We start from the raw sequence: 14,911 nt of genomic DNA on the forward strand, positions 1-14,911 counted from the left end.
TAGGGTTCTTCCTCCCGCTTTTCCAGGACAATGGAAAGCCATTCTTCATGGCTATGGGAGGCAGCTGGGATGTATAAACATAAAAGTTCTCTTCTGCCTGGAAACCTCCTGGTTCCTAACTTGCCAACTTCATTTCTAACACCGTCTCAGACTATTTTTTATTTTACCCTTCCAACTGCAGATATATATCATACCTCGCATTTCAAAACTGATTTGGACACAGACTTCGAATAACAAAAATAGCAATTTAGATTAATTCATACAACTCTGGGCTGCTGTTTGTTCTTCTTTGTAGTTAGTTTTCTCCATGCCAAAAAGACCAAATTACATGTTTTCATGTAATTTCATGCAATTCCATTAACATCTGAATAAAAGAATATTGGAAGTAGAACAGAATGTGTACTGCCACAGCAGTATAGATTGTACAGTACCTAAATTGAAGTGCTGATCTATAGCAGAAGGACATCCCTGCAGTGTCTGCTGGAGCAGCAAGTCCATCTTGGACAAACTCAATAAAACTCAATTGTGAAAAACTGGTTTCTACACTACTGCATTCAGATGGAATTCATACAATCACATTGGAATTTAATGACAGTGTGTTAAGCAAATCCCCAAAGATTTCAGCAAATCTTAGAGTGGATTCAAGGGGAGTAGCCCTGGTAACTTGTAACACAACCCACATTTATTGTGTGGTAATTATGGTAATTAGTCAGCCTTGCAGTGGCATAAGAAATATGGATTGTGTTATGAATTGAATGCAAGAATGACTATTCCAGGTCCTGCAGCACAGCTGAGTTGCTACTGGCCTATCTGGCGTACCACTAATGATAGCATTATCCATGATGGACAATGCTTTTATTGATGGTACTCTACAGAGCCTTCATAGCTCCACTGGTACAGGTAAGAATAAAGATGCCCTCCACCCTCTACCATTCTCCCTAAGTTTTAAATAACAGAATGTGGCAATCTGAATGAGTAAAGAAGAAAACATTTATCTGTTTTGCTATATGCTAAATTTTGCGTGTGTCTACACAATCACCATTCCCAGCTTACCAACTAGACAGATGTAAAAAAACAATAATATTTTTACCAGTGGCAATTGATGGTGGCTGGTTGTCGACCGGAAATATTGTGATATTAATATCATATACTGGAAAGGTTTTATGATGTGGCACAGGAAAAAATGGAGATTTATCGTCACAACAGGCCTTTACATCAGGACCAATTTCATCATCCAAGACAATAAAGGTAAGAATATCAAATATAGGAGCTAAGCCAATCTCACCACCTGAAAAAAAAGAATTATATGATATTTTTGCAGCATTAGCCTATCATTCCAACAGGAAGTATGTAAATTATTTTCAGCAATAATTATGTAATCATTAATAATGAAAAGTTTAAGAGAAATGTCTAAAATTGTTATGCAGCTATAGTGCATTATTCTATATTTTTGTGGTTAATCTAACAATCACAAAGCTATCAGAAGATTCTACACACATCTTTTCTTTGTAATGCAAATAGGATAAATATTCTGGGGGTGAGACACTGATTCCATATTTCAATATTTTCCTAATGACTATTTTGACAACAGGCAGCCAAAAGTAAGAAAGTGGAAGTCCTGTTGCATCATATGGACATGTTCCAATCAATCCCTCTGGAACAAAGTAGATTTGAAAAGGGCTTCAATTCCACTGAGCTAGTATTCTTTCTTAACACATCTGTTATATATTTAAGAAAGTTTGTATCTAAATTCATTAGCAAATTTCACTGTTGAGTTCCTAGACCTGATTCAATCATGCAGCTTCTGACCTGAAACATTCTTCCTTATTGGACTACACCGCTTCAGACTGTTAGTCAGAATGGCTGTACAAAGCAGTTGTAGAGAGAACTAAATCGGGTCTTTCAGATTTTGAGAGATTTTCACACCAACAATTCTTCAACAGACTCATGAGGGAAGAATGTCAGATGAGAAACTCATCAACTAAATTGAACTGACACTTCCACAAATGATTTCAAGTTTTTCTCTTTATGCATTTTCCAAGATGAACTGAAATTCTAAAATGTGGGGGGGAAACTGCACTCATAGAAGCTGTTTGGTTGCAGATATGGATGTTTTGTCCAGACACAGGATCACCTTCTCTGTCAAATTAAAACCTGTATCTCTCACCAGCATTTGTCATCAGTGAAAGTACGGGTTTGATTATTTAGTATCATCTGCTTTTATGCCATGGAGACTGGTCTCATAAACACTCTGTGCTTTATAATATTGGCTGCTCAAAGAATGATATACAGGCAAAATGGAACATTTATTTATGTAAACCAAAAGTTTATCAATTTTGCACATGACTACTTTTGTTTGATACTTTTCATTTCATTTCTCTTGTATTTTCACTAACAGAAATATCTGGTATTAGTCATATGAACATTATGTAATTGCCATGTCTGCTGCAGTTCTATGTAAAAAGGACTGTCATGCTTTGGAGGCTAGTCAGGAGTTGGCATATAAATTTAATAAAGTATTACTATTATAGTTAATAAAATTAATGATCATTCAGCATCAATTACAGCATCTGTCCCCTGAAGTCTAGCCATATTAATGCTAAGATGCTGACTGCATCCTGACCAATATTTTAAAATATTATAGATTATATGCAACATTCATCTGGAAGAATAAGTAAGAATAATTCTGAAGAAGTGCCAAAAAGATAGTTACTATCCAATTTACTTCTGCCTAATGCATTATGGAATGAAATTCCTTCTTCAGGGGTAATGTAATCATTATGAAGGACAGACTTTTTAAAACTCCTTCACTAAACAACCCTCTGGTAAAGGAGAGTACAGTTTAAGGAAAAGGTATTAAGAGTTTATCTTCTGATAAGAGGAGCAAACTTTCATGAAGAAGTAAATTAGTGGTAAAATCTGGAGACAGGAAATAAATTGGGCAGTAAATAAATCTATTAAATATTTCTTGAGCACAGTTAACTCTTGCTTATTCCAGTATTCAATGTCTTTCTTCTTCTTCTTTTCCAGAATTTTTTTCCCCTGGGAAACATAATATATTGATTTTTGGATGTAGTGTAGCAATGCTGCATAAAAACAAAAAGAAATCACCAGAAAGGCCTTTCCAGACAAAGCAGAGTCATTTCTGTACAGTTCAAAAGGAAGGATCAAGTAAGGGGGATAATTTTTCAGGATACCAGTAAAGAATCAAGCCTCTATATAATTAGTGTCAGTCCTATTGGGCAGACCAGGCTAAGAAACCAATGTCATATGGGTTTAAAACTACTTTTATTAGAACGCCTATAGTAACAGAATCTTGCAAGCCTGCATATGCTTCCCTCCTCCCTTGCTTTATCTTTGTGTGAATTAGGGAGAGTCCTGTTTGAGGCGTTTTCTTAAGTTTGTTTTTTGGAATGGGTTTAAGCCATGCTTGTCTGATCATTGCCTTGGTAACGGATCTTCCCACTGTCCTTCAAGACCATTCTCTGTCCCTTCTACAATTAATCCTATGTTTTTACTTACTTGTATGTTCATATGTCACTGTTCCAGAAACAACATCAGCTTGGAGAAAGCGATCTATCACAAGTCCACCTTTCTTCACAACCCCATGCTTAGAAGGTTGTACAACCATGAACATCAGCTGCATGTCTTCACTATCTTTATCAGTAGCATAGAGGTTCTCTGAAGTGATGGGCACTGCCTGTCCTTCTGGGCACTGAATGAAGGGAATGAGGTCAGCATTCATCACCGGGGGCTCATCATTTACAGGAATTACCTAGAAAAGAATGTGCATAAACAGAGGATTGCTTCTAGTTATATCATGTGCCATGGAATGGATATTGCTGGTGAGTGAGTTAAGTTATCATTCCTCCCTGACTTCCTGTGCAATCTTGAAATTGGGAGAAATCTCAGAACAGGTCTGAGAGATAAATGGGAGCTTCAAGGAAAGGAAAGAAAATGCAGTGTCCAATGCATAAGCAGAAGTTAGCTTGTAGTGACCTTCTGTGTAAGCCACAGTGAGCAAGCATGCCTCAGCTAAGGCAAAGAATAAATTACAGTAGATTTACATTCAATTAATATCTGAAAAACTCCTACTAATGTCAACAAATAAAATATGGAGAGAAATGGACAAAAAGATGAGGAAGAAATTTTCAGATTATACAGCCAGCACAAACTGTTGTGCCTATAAACTGTGAACTACATGCTTCACAGATGGACAATCCTAGGATCAAAACCGCAGGGCAAAAAGCAACAGTCAGCTTCTCAGGTAAGAGTATATTAACATTTCCAAAAAACTTTGGATATTGCATTCCATGGGATAACTATATGTCATGGACACATGTTGGCAATCTAAAAAAATACTGTTTTCTGGAAGGAAAGAAACAGCTTCAAGAGTGGGAGATGGCAAGTAAACAATAAAAAGACAAGTGGGTTCTTACTCTTTTCCCAGCCCACTGTTCCTCTACTTACTGCTCCCTCTACTGTGGTACATATGAGGGTTATGCGGTGATCTGGATTTGAAGGGCAAAAACTGATGTGGAGCGAGGGTGGGTGGGTATGCACATAGGACCTGTCAAGGGCACCTCAAATGAAACACATCTTCTCCTGATTTCATGGAGGGCACTTCACCTTTCAAATTCAGATCTCTGCACAGTGCAGTGTGTGTATTACAGAGGTGCAAGCCCCCATGAGCAAAAGGTGACCAAGAAGCAACCTACCTTCTTCCCACTTGAAAACTGATCTACTCCTGTACTGTTTCTACTGAAAGAACTGAAGAAAAGAACAGCACCTAGGTTCTACTACATGCAGTTGCACCATAGTAGGCAGAATTAGCCTTTTACGTGTACACTTAAAAAGCATAATCTACATATTTGGATTGATATTTTCCTGATTTTACAAAAGAAGGTATCTAATCATTTTGAAAAATCTGATTTGTAGTCACTTAGGAAAGGTAAAAGTGAACCCAGATAAAATGCAACATAGGCTTGGTTTGTTTAAGTGGCTTTTGCTGCCTAAACATACCTGGGAAAACAAATCACTCTTTTACTGACACATTGCATTTTCTTCATCATTTAATTCTAAATGAAATTCATTCCTGACAATAGAGGATAAGCTAGAACAGGTGCAGGTGTCTATTGACTCCTAGGTATTAAATTTGTTGCCTAACGAGTACTGTCATATAAACCTCCAAAGTGAAGAATAAACTTCTTCCTGTCTTCAAATTCCTAGTTGCTGAAACAAATTGCAGATCCCTCTGAAAATTTCACTTTGTGCTGAAATCACTGGATGTGTGTTTTCAGCAATCTTACACTGACCTTCACATGGAGGATGAATTCAAAGGAATTGATGCCATCTGTAGCCTCAAAAAGAATTTGATCTTGTGGAAACTCTGAACCATTATGATGGTACCTATGGGAATCAAATTATAAACTTATGTTTGCTGCTATTGGCACTTCAACTGCTTCAATAATGTACTAAGTTCTGTACATGTCACTAAATTCAATCTTCTCTCAAAAGAGCTAATATACCCCACTCTTCATTAAGGGGCATCCATGGGTGGGGAGATGTCAAAAAAGTAAAGATGCCAGGTACCGCTGTAAAATAAAAGCCCACCCTTCCATTTTTTATATGCACGCAATGCATGTTAAAAAGGAATGGGGTTTTGATCACATGGTCATAGCCACCATCTTGACATTTTTGACTCACCCCCCCCCTTCTTCTATTTTGAGTCTTTTAGATGTGGTCAGTTACAACTGATGTTATCTCACTGGACATTAATCATGCTGCCTGAGGATCATGGAGGTTGTACTCCAATACATCTGGATATCACTATGTAGGAAGATTGGGTTTCCAGTTGTAAATACAGAATCTACTGTTTGAAATGAAATTGATGGGGAGAATTTTGGATCAGCTTTCTCTAACATGCTAGTTTTGTATTTGAAAAGAGTTAACGTGGACAGGAAGGGAAAGAATTGAAACATATTTGCTCCCCAATGAACATATGACGAGCCATATTTCATCAACATTAGATCAATTTGAAATCAGGCTTATGACTTCACAGCAAAAGCAATTTGCTCTCTAACCTAACTTTGGACATCTGCAAGTCTTCACAGGTCAGCCAATCTCTTTGATTCATAGGAACTTCTTCTAACTCAACAGTCCCATGAAGAGGAAGCCTAAGAAGGTGGATATGTATGTTTTCCAGTTTGGTGTCCACATCTGAAATCAAAATATGGCTTTTGGTAATGGTGCTCAGGCCTCCTTCTTCTACTTTCAAACTATGTGTAAGCACCTAAGCAGAAGAAAAGATACAGCAGTTGCCAATTCATTCAGATTTTTGCGTACAGTACAATAATCTTTTTGTAATGAGGCAATTCTTTTCATAGAACACAGTTCTGCAAGCCCTGAAAAATCTTATCTAGGAAAAAGAGCTTTACATTCTGGATAGATCCTCCACAAAAATTTACTCAACTGGTATGAAGTCAGGCTTGAAGAATGTCAGCCTTTGTGCCCAAAATGAAAAACAATAATTAAAAAATATTTTTCTGAAATTATATTCTTTTATTGTAGAAAGTAAGGCCTTGAGTTACTGCTCATTATGGAGTAACAAAATCCTCTCACTACAATTCCACACAAAAAGAATATACAATAAGTTGCTATCTCCCTCCCCCCTCCCATTTTTCAGTTCATCTTACATGAACTAATTTGTGAAATTAATCTTCCTATCCCCACAATCCATCATTTTTCTATTGTATTTAAATCATCCTACAGCAATAACTGTTATATAGTATAAGTTAGCAGTTTTGCAACCAGTGTTTTTTTCCAATTATACTGAGTAGGGGTGGGCAAAACATTTCAAATCTAAAATTTTCTGAGCTGGAAACAGGGCTGTTTTTAGCTCAGAACATTTTTGGTAATGCAAGAACAGGATCAGAACATTTCCAGTGAAGTAAGAACAGCCAACTGAAGTCAAAACAGATGTTCTGAGTTTGAAAGAAGGCTGTTTTGTATTCAAAAATGTCAAATTTGAAATGCTTAGCAATATTCTAACTTTATCCAGCAGCTGGAGGATGCTGAACATTTACATCTAAACATTTACAAATGGAAGAGGAAGAATAATGGTTGGCTTTAGCAAGGACACTGGAGGAAGGTTAAAGCAAGAGTTCCCAGCAGAAGGCAAAATACTACTTCCAAAATCTATTGAGTTGTGATTCAGATGATAGAACAGCTTTACTTTGCAGTAATTCCAGGTACACTGAATAATTTCTCAGTTTCCAAATACAGGCATCATAAGATCAGAGAGAGACAGAGCTGATTGTGAAGTTGTAAAGTAACAGACAAATCATCATTTGGGCTTTAACACCCTGCTTATTTCTCATATTAGGTCCTGTTCAACCCAATAAAATTTTATTTCCATCAGATACCCATAGGAGTGAATGAGAGTCTAATTCTGCCCATTTATCCCTAAATTGCCCCTAGTTTTAACAGATTGTGAAAGTTTATAAGGGGAGGAAAAAAAAAACCCTCAGACCACATGAAAGAAGAAAAAAATAATACAATTCCAATAGCCTACAACACAGGCAGATTTACCTTTGCAAAAGCTTCCAAATGCTATGAGAGTTGGGGAAAAACTTGTAAAGCAGAATATAGAGAGAGGAAAGTTTAATCTTTTATAATCCTGCTGACTCCTCTAACAATTTTTTTAAAAACTGATTTTCCCATTGTCCTGGCTCAGAAATTGGAAAACTGACAATTCCAAAGAAGAATTGACAGCACACAAAATTATAAGGCTTCCTATTTCTACCCATTGATTCCCTTCCTGAATATGCTTTACCCATCCCTGCCTTCTCTGGGGAAAGCCATGTTTTGTCAAAACATGCGATTCCATTCTGAGATATCATCACTATTATTATTGTTGTTGCTGTTTTAAAATCCTACTTCAAAATACAATCTAGCAAATGACTTTGAAAAACACCCACATTTGAAAATAGATGAACAAAATCTAAGCCTGGCTTCTCCACTTACTGAAGCTCAGACGTGAGTGATATAGCCTCTGTTTTCTTCTACTTCTGTTAGCGTCAGAATCATACCTCTGGAGACTGATTGTCCACTGGAAGAACAGTAATGTTAAAACAGTTTCCATACAAAGTTCCACCATGTTGATTGCTGACAGAAAATGTAAACTGGATATATTGAGGTTCAGGACCAATGTCTTCCAGAGGTGGCATATAGGCAACTTTCATGTGGTTTATGGCATGCTATGAATGCAAAATAATTAAACAAATATCTGTTATATATCATTAAAATCTTCCATTCTGTATCTGCATCATGAATAGTTTTTTAAACATGGAAATACTTTCAACCATACTATGCTTTAATCTATTAGTGCCTACATTTTTACAATAACCCACCATTATGTTTTACATTTCAGTCATTATACAGCTGTGAAAGCTGGTCATTGAGAAAGAGTGAGAGAAAGAAGGTACAAGACCTTCAAATTATGGATTTGAAAATGTTTACTAAAAATATTGTAGACTGCAAGAAGAACCACCCAATCCATCCTGGATCAAATTAAGACTAACTGCTCCCTTAAACTGATTACGAGGAAGCAGAGTTCATGAATTTGACGTAAGTGGACTGCACTGGAAAAAGCTACTATGCTTGGTAGGACTGAGTGAAGTAGAAGAAGGGGAAGACAATGGATTAGACAGATGGGTAGGATCAGAGATCACTTAATGTCCTTGGAAGAACTAAGGATTGTTACTGGGGTCAGATCAAGATGATCAGGATCAGAGGGATTGGGCTTGACTCAACAGCACTTAACGAATCATATTTTACATGGCCAACTGGATCAGAAGAATCTGTTTTGGAGTTTAACCCCACATAGGAATTCTTTAAAACTAACATTAATCCTGTTATCTACCACCAATTTTGGGCTATATTTTTTTTTCCTTCATAGTTTCAATGCAGTGCAAACTACTTCTAATCATGTGCAAAGCACCTTGTTTCAATTGACTCTCTTTAAATAAGGTGGGTATAGTGTGTGATGGGCCATTTTGTTTTCAGGTAAACTTTAAATTTAATGACAAACCTGAGTGAATGATGTCAGTGATGGAATAGAAGGATCCTTGATGAGCTTAGGAATATTATCTGCCATGAACAATTTTCCAGCATCTGTGTGGCTGCAGAAAAAACTACTGTCATATGTGTGTACAAAATTATGGGATGTTTTGAAAAGCAAGAGAAGAAATACATTCATTCTTAAATGGGACAGAGAGTTTGTTATAACTGCCTCTCTACTCATTATAACAGGTAGTGAAATAAAGATGTGACCAACAGAACGTCTGCATAAGTACTGTATGGAGATATTGATTTTTTTGAAAAAATAAAGCAAATCTTTCATTTTCATCTATCAATAAATAGCATACAAAGGCATATAATCAAAACCTGACTGGTGAACAATCAGGGCTATGCAATGCAGCCAAAGGCACGCATTGCAAAGTGCGCTGCTCTGGAAGAATTGGTACTGTAAAGCCTTTACCAGCTTCTCTGTATAGACATCTGCAAACAGACAAAATTTCCACTGAGACTAATAGAAAAGTGAAGCGGCAGACACAGAGACTGTTCATTGGCCCCAGCCCTGCTAGTATTTCATAAATCCTTGGAGACCTGGATGTTCCCCAGGCACGGAGTCTGGATGTGAGGTGAGTCCATCAATGTGATTTTGTGTTTCAATGGTTTGTGTTAGATTGTTCTTGGATGCCATTACATTATTATTATCTTAGTATGCTATTAATATGTTTGCTGCCCAGACTTGCAGTTGTGACATGATGACGACAGTGATGATGATGATTACACCTTTAAGTTAGTGTTGACTCCTGGTGATTTCCAGGACTAATCCCTGCAGTTTTCCTGGCAAGATTTTTTTGGAAGTGGTTTGCCATTGCTTTCTTCCTAGGACTGAGAGAGAGACTGGTCCAAGTTCACCCAGCTGCCTTCGTGCCTAAGGTGGGACTAGAACTCACAGTCTCCTGTTTTCTAGCCTGGTGCCTTAACCACTACACCAAACTGGCTCTCAGGTTATAAGATAGGCAGCTATATAAATTCAAGGAAGGAAGGAAGTCTATGAAGCAGTTCACTCAAGACTTCCAGGGCACATGGCTTCAAGGAGAGGTGTTTTGTCTGCCACGGTGTAACTGCAACTGCATTTCAGTGCTTTCCATCGCCCTGTATATAATGCTGAGATGTTATGCCAAGGTACCTATGTACTTAGATTGTGCTTGTGGCTTCAAGAACTATCTGAAGCCTCCCAATTTGAATAATCAGATCTGTGCTTTCAGATGCCTTCCTGAGGCCATTTTAGGTCTGCCTACATATTCCTGTTGGATCTGTATCCTTAGAGTGTCCACTGCCATTGCATTAGCTTGTCATATTTTTGTCTGTATATGCTGAGAACTTTCATATACATGTATGAAAAAATATTAAGACAGGAAGTGTCTTTAAGTTTCTGCTTACATGTAAATTGGAGGCTACATAAATCTGCCCTAATGTTGTATATATAATGCAGCCCTATCTCCACATATCCACGCAGGTAAAATAAGTGGCTGCAGGGAGGGGCCTGAATAAATGTAGAAAAAATGGAAAGCTAATCACCAGTAAGGCCACAGTCAAGGTATGCATAATATAAAACAAACAGAGAAGCAAAAGTCCTTCCAATCTCCCCTTAATAATACTCCCAGCTGACCATTAAAGGCTAGCTGATCCTGAAAACACACATACTGTATATATTTTCTCCTGAGAAGTGTGCATCCCTTGAGACTTACTAATGTGCAGAAGAGAAGAATGGGGGAGAAGTTATGGTATATATTAGCTCCCTTTCCTGGGTTCCCGTGTCTATGTAATTAAGATGTTTCTTTGTTAAATGAGCAATCTCCGTTTCCTTGACAGTCAGATGACGGTTTGTTCCTGAAGATTCTTTTGGCAGCTGATCATTCACAGGAATTATGCGTACTCTTATTATCTAGTATAACAATATTAAGAAAAATTACTATATCCTGAATTTGTTTTCAAATACAGAGAGACTATCCAAAATGCTACAGTTAAATAGCTATGGCACTTAGAATGAACCTATGCAACATGTTGGACCACACACCTCAGGCACAAGGGCTGTCACATTTTTCAAATGCAATCAGATCTTGCAAACATTTACCTAGACACTCTCCCCATGTTTAAAAAAAAAAGAATGCCAAAAATGTAATGAGATTTCAGCATTACTGCATGTGATCTCACAAAATATCACATGGGTGTGTTGAGATCTTGCAGGAGCTGGTAATGTTGTGATACGTTGCTCTATACATTTTGTTTAAATTAATCTATATTATACTTTAGAAGTCCATGCACACTTTCTGAAATGTTGCAGACATTTGTTGTGGCATTTGCTAGAAGAACTAATCTCAAGGACAGCCAATAATATATTCCACTAGTATTGCATTTAATTTAAATCAGGTTCACTGCATTTTCTATTGGTTTGCAATGCTATTTCTCTACTTGGTGCAAATACAGAGCTTTCTCCAGCCTGATACCCCCTGAAGCCTGAGTTACAGCTTCCATCATCCCCCTCCACCACCAACAAATATGACTGTGGGAAATATGTTGGGAGGTAGTCTTTCCTAGGGTAGGAATTCTGATTAGGTAAATAACCAACTGGCATCTAGCAAAAATGTGAGACGCGCAAAGCAAACTATGCTTTAAACCATCCAAAAGGTGGGGAGAAGAAATCACTTCATTCTAGAATGCAATAAAGGTACTTATTTATCCATGCCATGTCACATACCTTCAGCTATCAAGACAGCTAAGGAAGGAACCTGACAACATTCATCCATAACATGTAATCATACATTTGATCTATCTGGGTAAGAAAAAGATCATTCTCATACATCTGAATAGCAGTAAATTCTACTGTGTTCAGTGGGATATGCTCACTTGTAAGTGAATTTAACACTATACATTTTGATTATAGAGAAATGTCACTGCATTCTCTCTCATTCCTTATAATAAATTCTAAATCTTACCTGAATTTCTGAAAGATTGGGAGGATCATGGCTATCACACAGAACCAACTCAACTGAATCTTCAAATATTTCTCCTCCTAAGTGATGGTAATAAATTATCCCATTAAATAGATCTTTCTGAAGGAATTTAGTGACTGGATAACCTGTTAAATTACAGAAAGGAAGTCTGTAGCATAGATTAGTAGAGATCACTAATATTATAAGGTTGGGGTTTTTTTGGCATGAAATCTTAGACATAGAAATTTTGTATTAATTCTGAAATTATTTATTTATTTATTTATTTATTAAATTTGTATGCCACCCATCTCCCTATTGGGTGACTATTAGTAATTTCTTTAATGCTGTTGAGGTACACCTGAAAAGACTTTGTGTTTCTTTGGTGTTTTTCTTTAACACCCCCTCTAAACCAACATTTTACTACTGTTCCCACTTTTATAGGTAAGATATAACATATATTCATTGTAAGTAAACATAATGCTCAAATTCTATGAGCAATGTCTTCTGTTAAACTTTATACAACAATTATTTTGTTTCTCAGGTAGGGACATTCATAGTGGCAGGAGTCAAAACAGTTAAGATGGTGACCCAATTGTGCAATCAGTTGTGTATATGTAAAAAGGGCAGGACTTTGATCACACAATCACAGCCACCATCTTGACTTTTTTGCCCCATCCCTGCAGATATCTGGCTGTAGAACTTCTGGAGAGTGTTGAGGGATTCATTTTACTTTTGAATGAAGTGCCAGAGGCAATATGCCAAAAAACAGATGGGACTAGGACAAATAAATGGGTGGAGTCAGATAAAAATTAAATTTGATTGAATTTATAATTATGGGTATATTTAAATATAAATATAAATTCAATTCAATCAAATATTAATTGATACAGTTGATAAGATTGCACCACTTGTCTTTCAAAAAGTCCCATTCACCTTCCATCTTAGTGACAGTTGTAATGTTGTGGCAACTTAGACCCATAGCCAAGACTTTTAGAAGCATGTGGTCCTGGAGTTTCAGGTTGTTTACTCTTGGGGCTTTTGACAAGACAAGCTGTGATTCAGAGTCCATTTGTACAGTTCTAAGAAGGAGCTAACACAAGCACCAAAGGTGGACAAGAATGAAATCTCATGAGTAGCTGGAAATAAGAACTGAAAAGAACCTCCAGGCATATATGAAAACAGGACTCAAACATTATGTAAAGAAAAAGAAAAAGAAATAAAGGCATTTGCCCACCAGTGGATGTCGAGCATATTACCAATAAGATCTGTTTTAGGTTTCTTCATTATTTCTCCTGCTTGCGGTGATCTGGTGATATTAAACAGTATGTAGTCATCGCTAGAGTCCATATCAGATGCTTGAAGCATTGAGCTTTGGATCAAGATTGTTTCTCCTTCATGGACCTCTATTTCAACATTGCTAATGAGAAAAGGGGGGCTGTCATCTTTGGGCAGAATATTGATTGGAAACCTGTGGCGGCTACTGTGATGGCTATCAAAGATCCTAAAGACAATAGAGTCCTTGGTGGAATCACTGTCATCATGATGGTAACGAACAACTCCAGCCTTAAGGTCCAAGACACTGAACATGAATCCTTTTCCTCCTGTCAAACAATAGAAGGGGTCCGAGTCATATCAGGGTCTGTTTTGGGAAAGGCACCCCTTTTATAAGATTGTGCAACAGCTACTGAGATGAGATGAGAATCAGAGGATAAACAGCAATAAATCTGTTAACATCAGTGTTCCAAAGATTTGCTCAGGAGATCCTATTGAATTGCTTAGAACTCAGGGAATATGGGAGGACCCATCTCTTACTTCCTCATGGGGTTATAAGAGTGAGTGAAACTAGGGAAGCTATCACATTTTGCTGATGAGCAGTGTAAAGTGTACCAACAGAGGCGAATATGCGTAGCTCAGGGTTGAACTGTGGAGTCCTTGGGGTTCTCTGAGCTTGGTTCTTTTCTTACCTAGCCGGGCAATGAAACGTTTGCAAGAAAAGAAGCAAGCTCAGAGAACCCCAAGGACTCCACAGTGTAAAGTGTTTTAACTAATACAAAAAAAGGTACCAGGGGACTAAACCTAGAGGTTTTAGAATGCAGAAGATGAGTCCTACCACTAACGTAAGGCCCTTCTATTAAAGCAGAGGTGCAGTATTGTCAATTTTAAGGGTGGCATTTGGGTTTGCTGTCAAATGCTTTTCAACTAAGTAAATATTGCTAGTATTACTTTTGAATAATTAATCTGAACCAACATGCTTCAAATTTAGACAGGTAATCCACATTGCAATTTTTCTTTGCAATCCATATGTTACATACATCCCCCTCTGTTACTTCTTTAGATATAGATATATAGATATAGATACAGAGAACTTTGCTTCTGCCCTCCCAATACACACCAACACCCATGTCTTTTAGGCAAAATCTCCCCCCCATTAGTAAAAACCCCTCTCCCACCTACAAAGAGTAACACTTTACATTTCCGCTCACTCTCAGTGGACACTCTAACCTCCATTAGCAAAAGTCCAACAGGAAGTAGGAAATTGAGGCAAAGAGAGGGAAGGAACTCAGATGAAATCTTACACTGTGCACCAAGTGAGTAACTTCAACAAAAACAAAAGTATAAATGTAGAAAGGCAAGTGTCAAGAAGCAAACAGATAGGAATATTGCAAGTCTTTTCTGATCTCTGCTCCTTATCCAGTATAACTAGTCACAATGCAAAACCAGGGGGCAGAGGGAAAGTCTGTCCAAAACTTCATATTTAGGAGGCTGTACTGAACGGTGCAAAATTATTATGGGCAAGTTCCAGTTTTGTTTCACCCAGCACACTCCTGGTTAATCCCTACATC

At 37.4% G+C, this 14,911-nt stretch overlaps 1 protein-coding gene across 2 annotated transcripts in view; it reads right to left on the reverse strand.

Moving 5' to 3' along the window:
* The window catches only part of FREM1 (FRAS1 related extracellular matrix 1), an 84,652-nt gene that overhangs the window by 45,609 nt on the left and 24,132 nt on the right, over positions 1-14,911 (reverse strand). For both annotated transcript variants that reach the window (XM_025171935.2, XM_025171933.2), the window contains exons 9-17: positions 13,325-13,669; positions 12,072-12,214; positions 10,824-11,020; positions 9,092-9,182; positions 8,091-8,258; positions 6,084-6,292; positions 5,316-5,409; positions 3,523-3,775; positions 1,091-1,288 (exon numbers count right to left, since the gene is read on the reverse strand). In XM_025171935.2, coding sequence (XP_025027703.1) covers positions 1,091-1,288; positions 3,523-3,775; positions 5,316-5,409; positions 6,084-6,292; positions 8,091-8,258; positions 9,092-9,182; positions 10,824-11,020; positions 12,072-12,214; positions 13,325-13,669 — 1,698 coding nt within the window. The remainder of the gene's footprint in view (positions 1-1,090; positions 1,289-3,522; positions 3,776-5,315; positions 5,410-6,083; positions 6,293-8,090; positions 8,259-9,091; positions 9,183-10,823; positions 11,021-12,071; positions 12,215-13,324; positions 13,670-14,911) is intronic.

The sequence above is a fragment of the Python bivittatus genome, unplaced genomic scaffold (genome assembly GCF_059951505.1).
Source record: "Python bivittatus isolate LINGU-HERP-01145 unplaced genomic scaffold, Pbiv_v1 ctg000850_np1212, whole genome shotgun sequence".
NCBI classification, from domain to species: Eukaryota; Metazoa; Chordata; class Lepidosauria; order Squamata; family Pythonidae; genus Python; species Python bivittatus.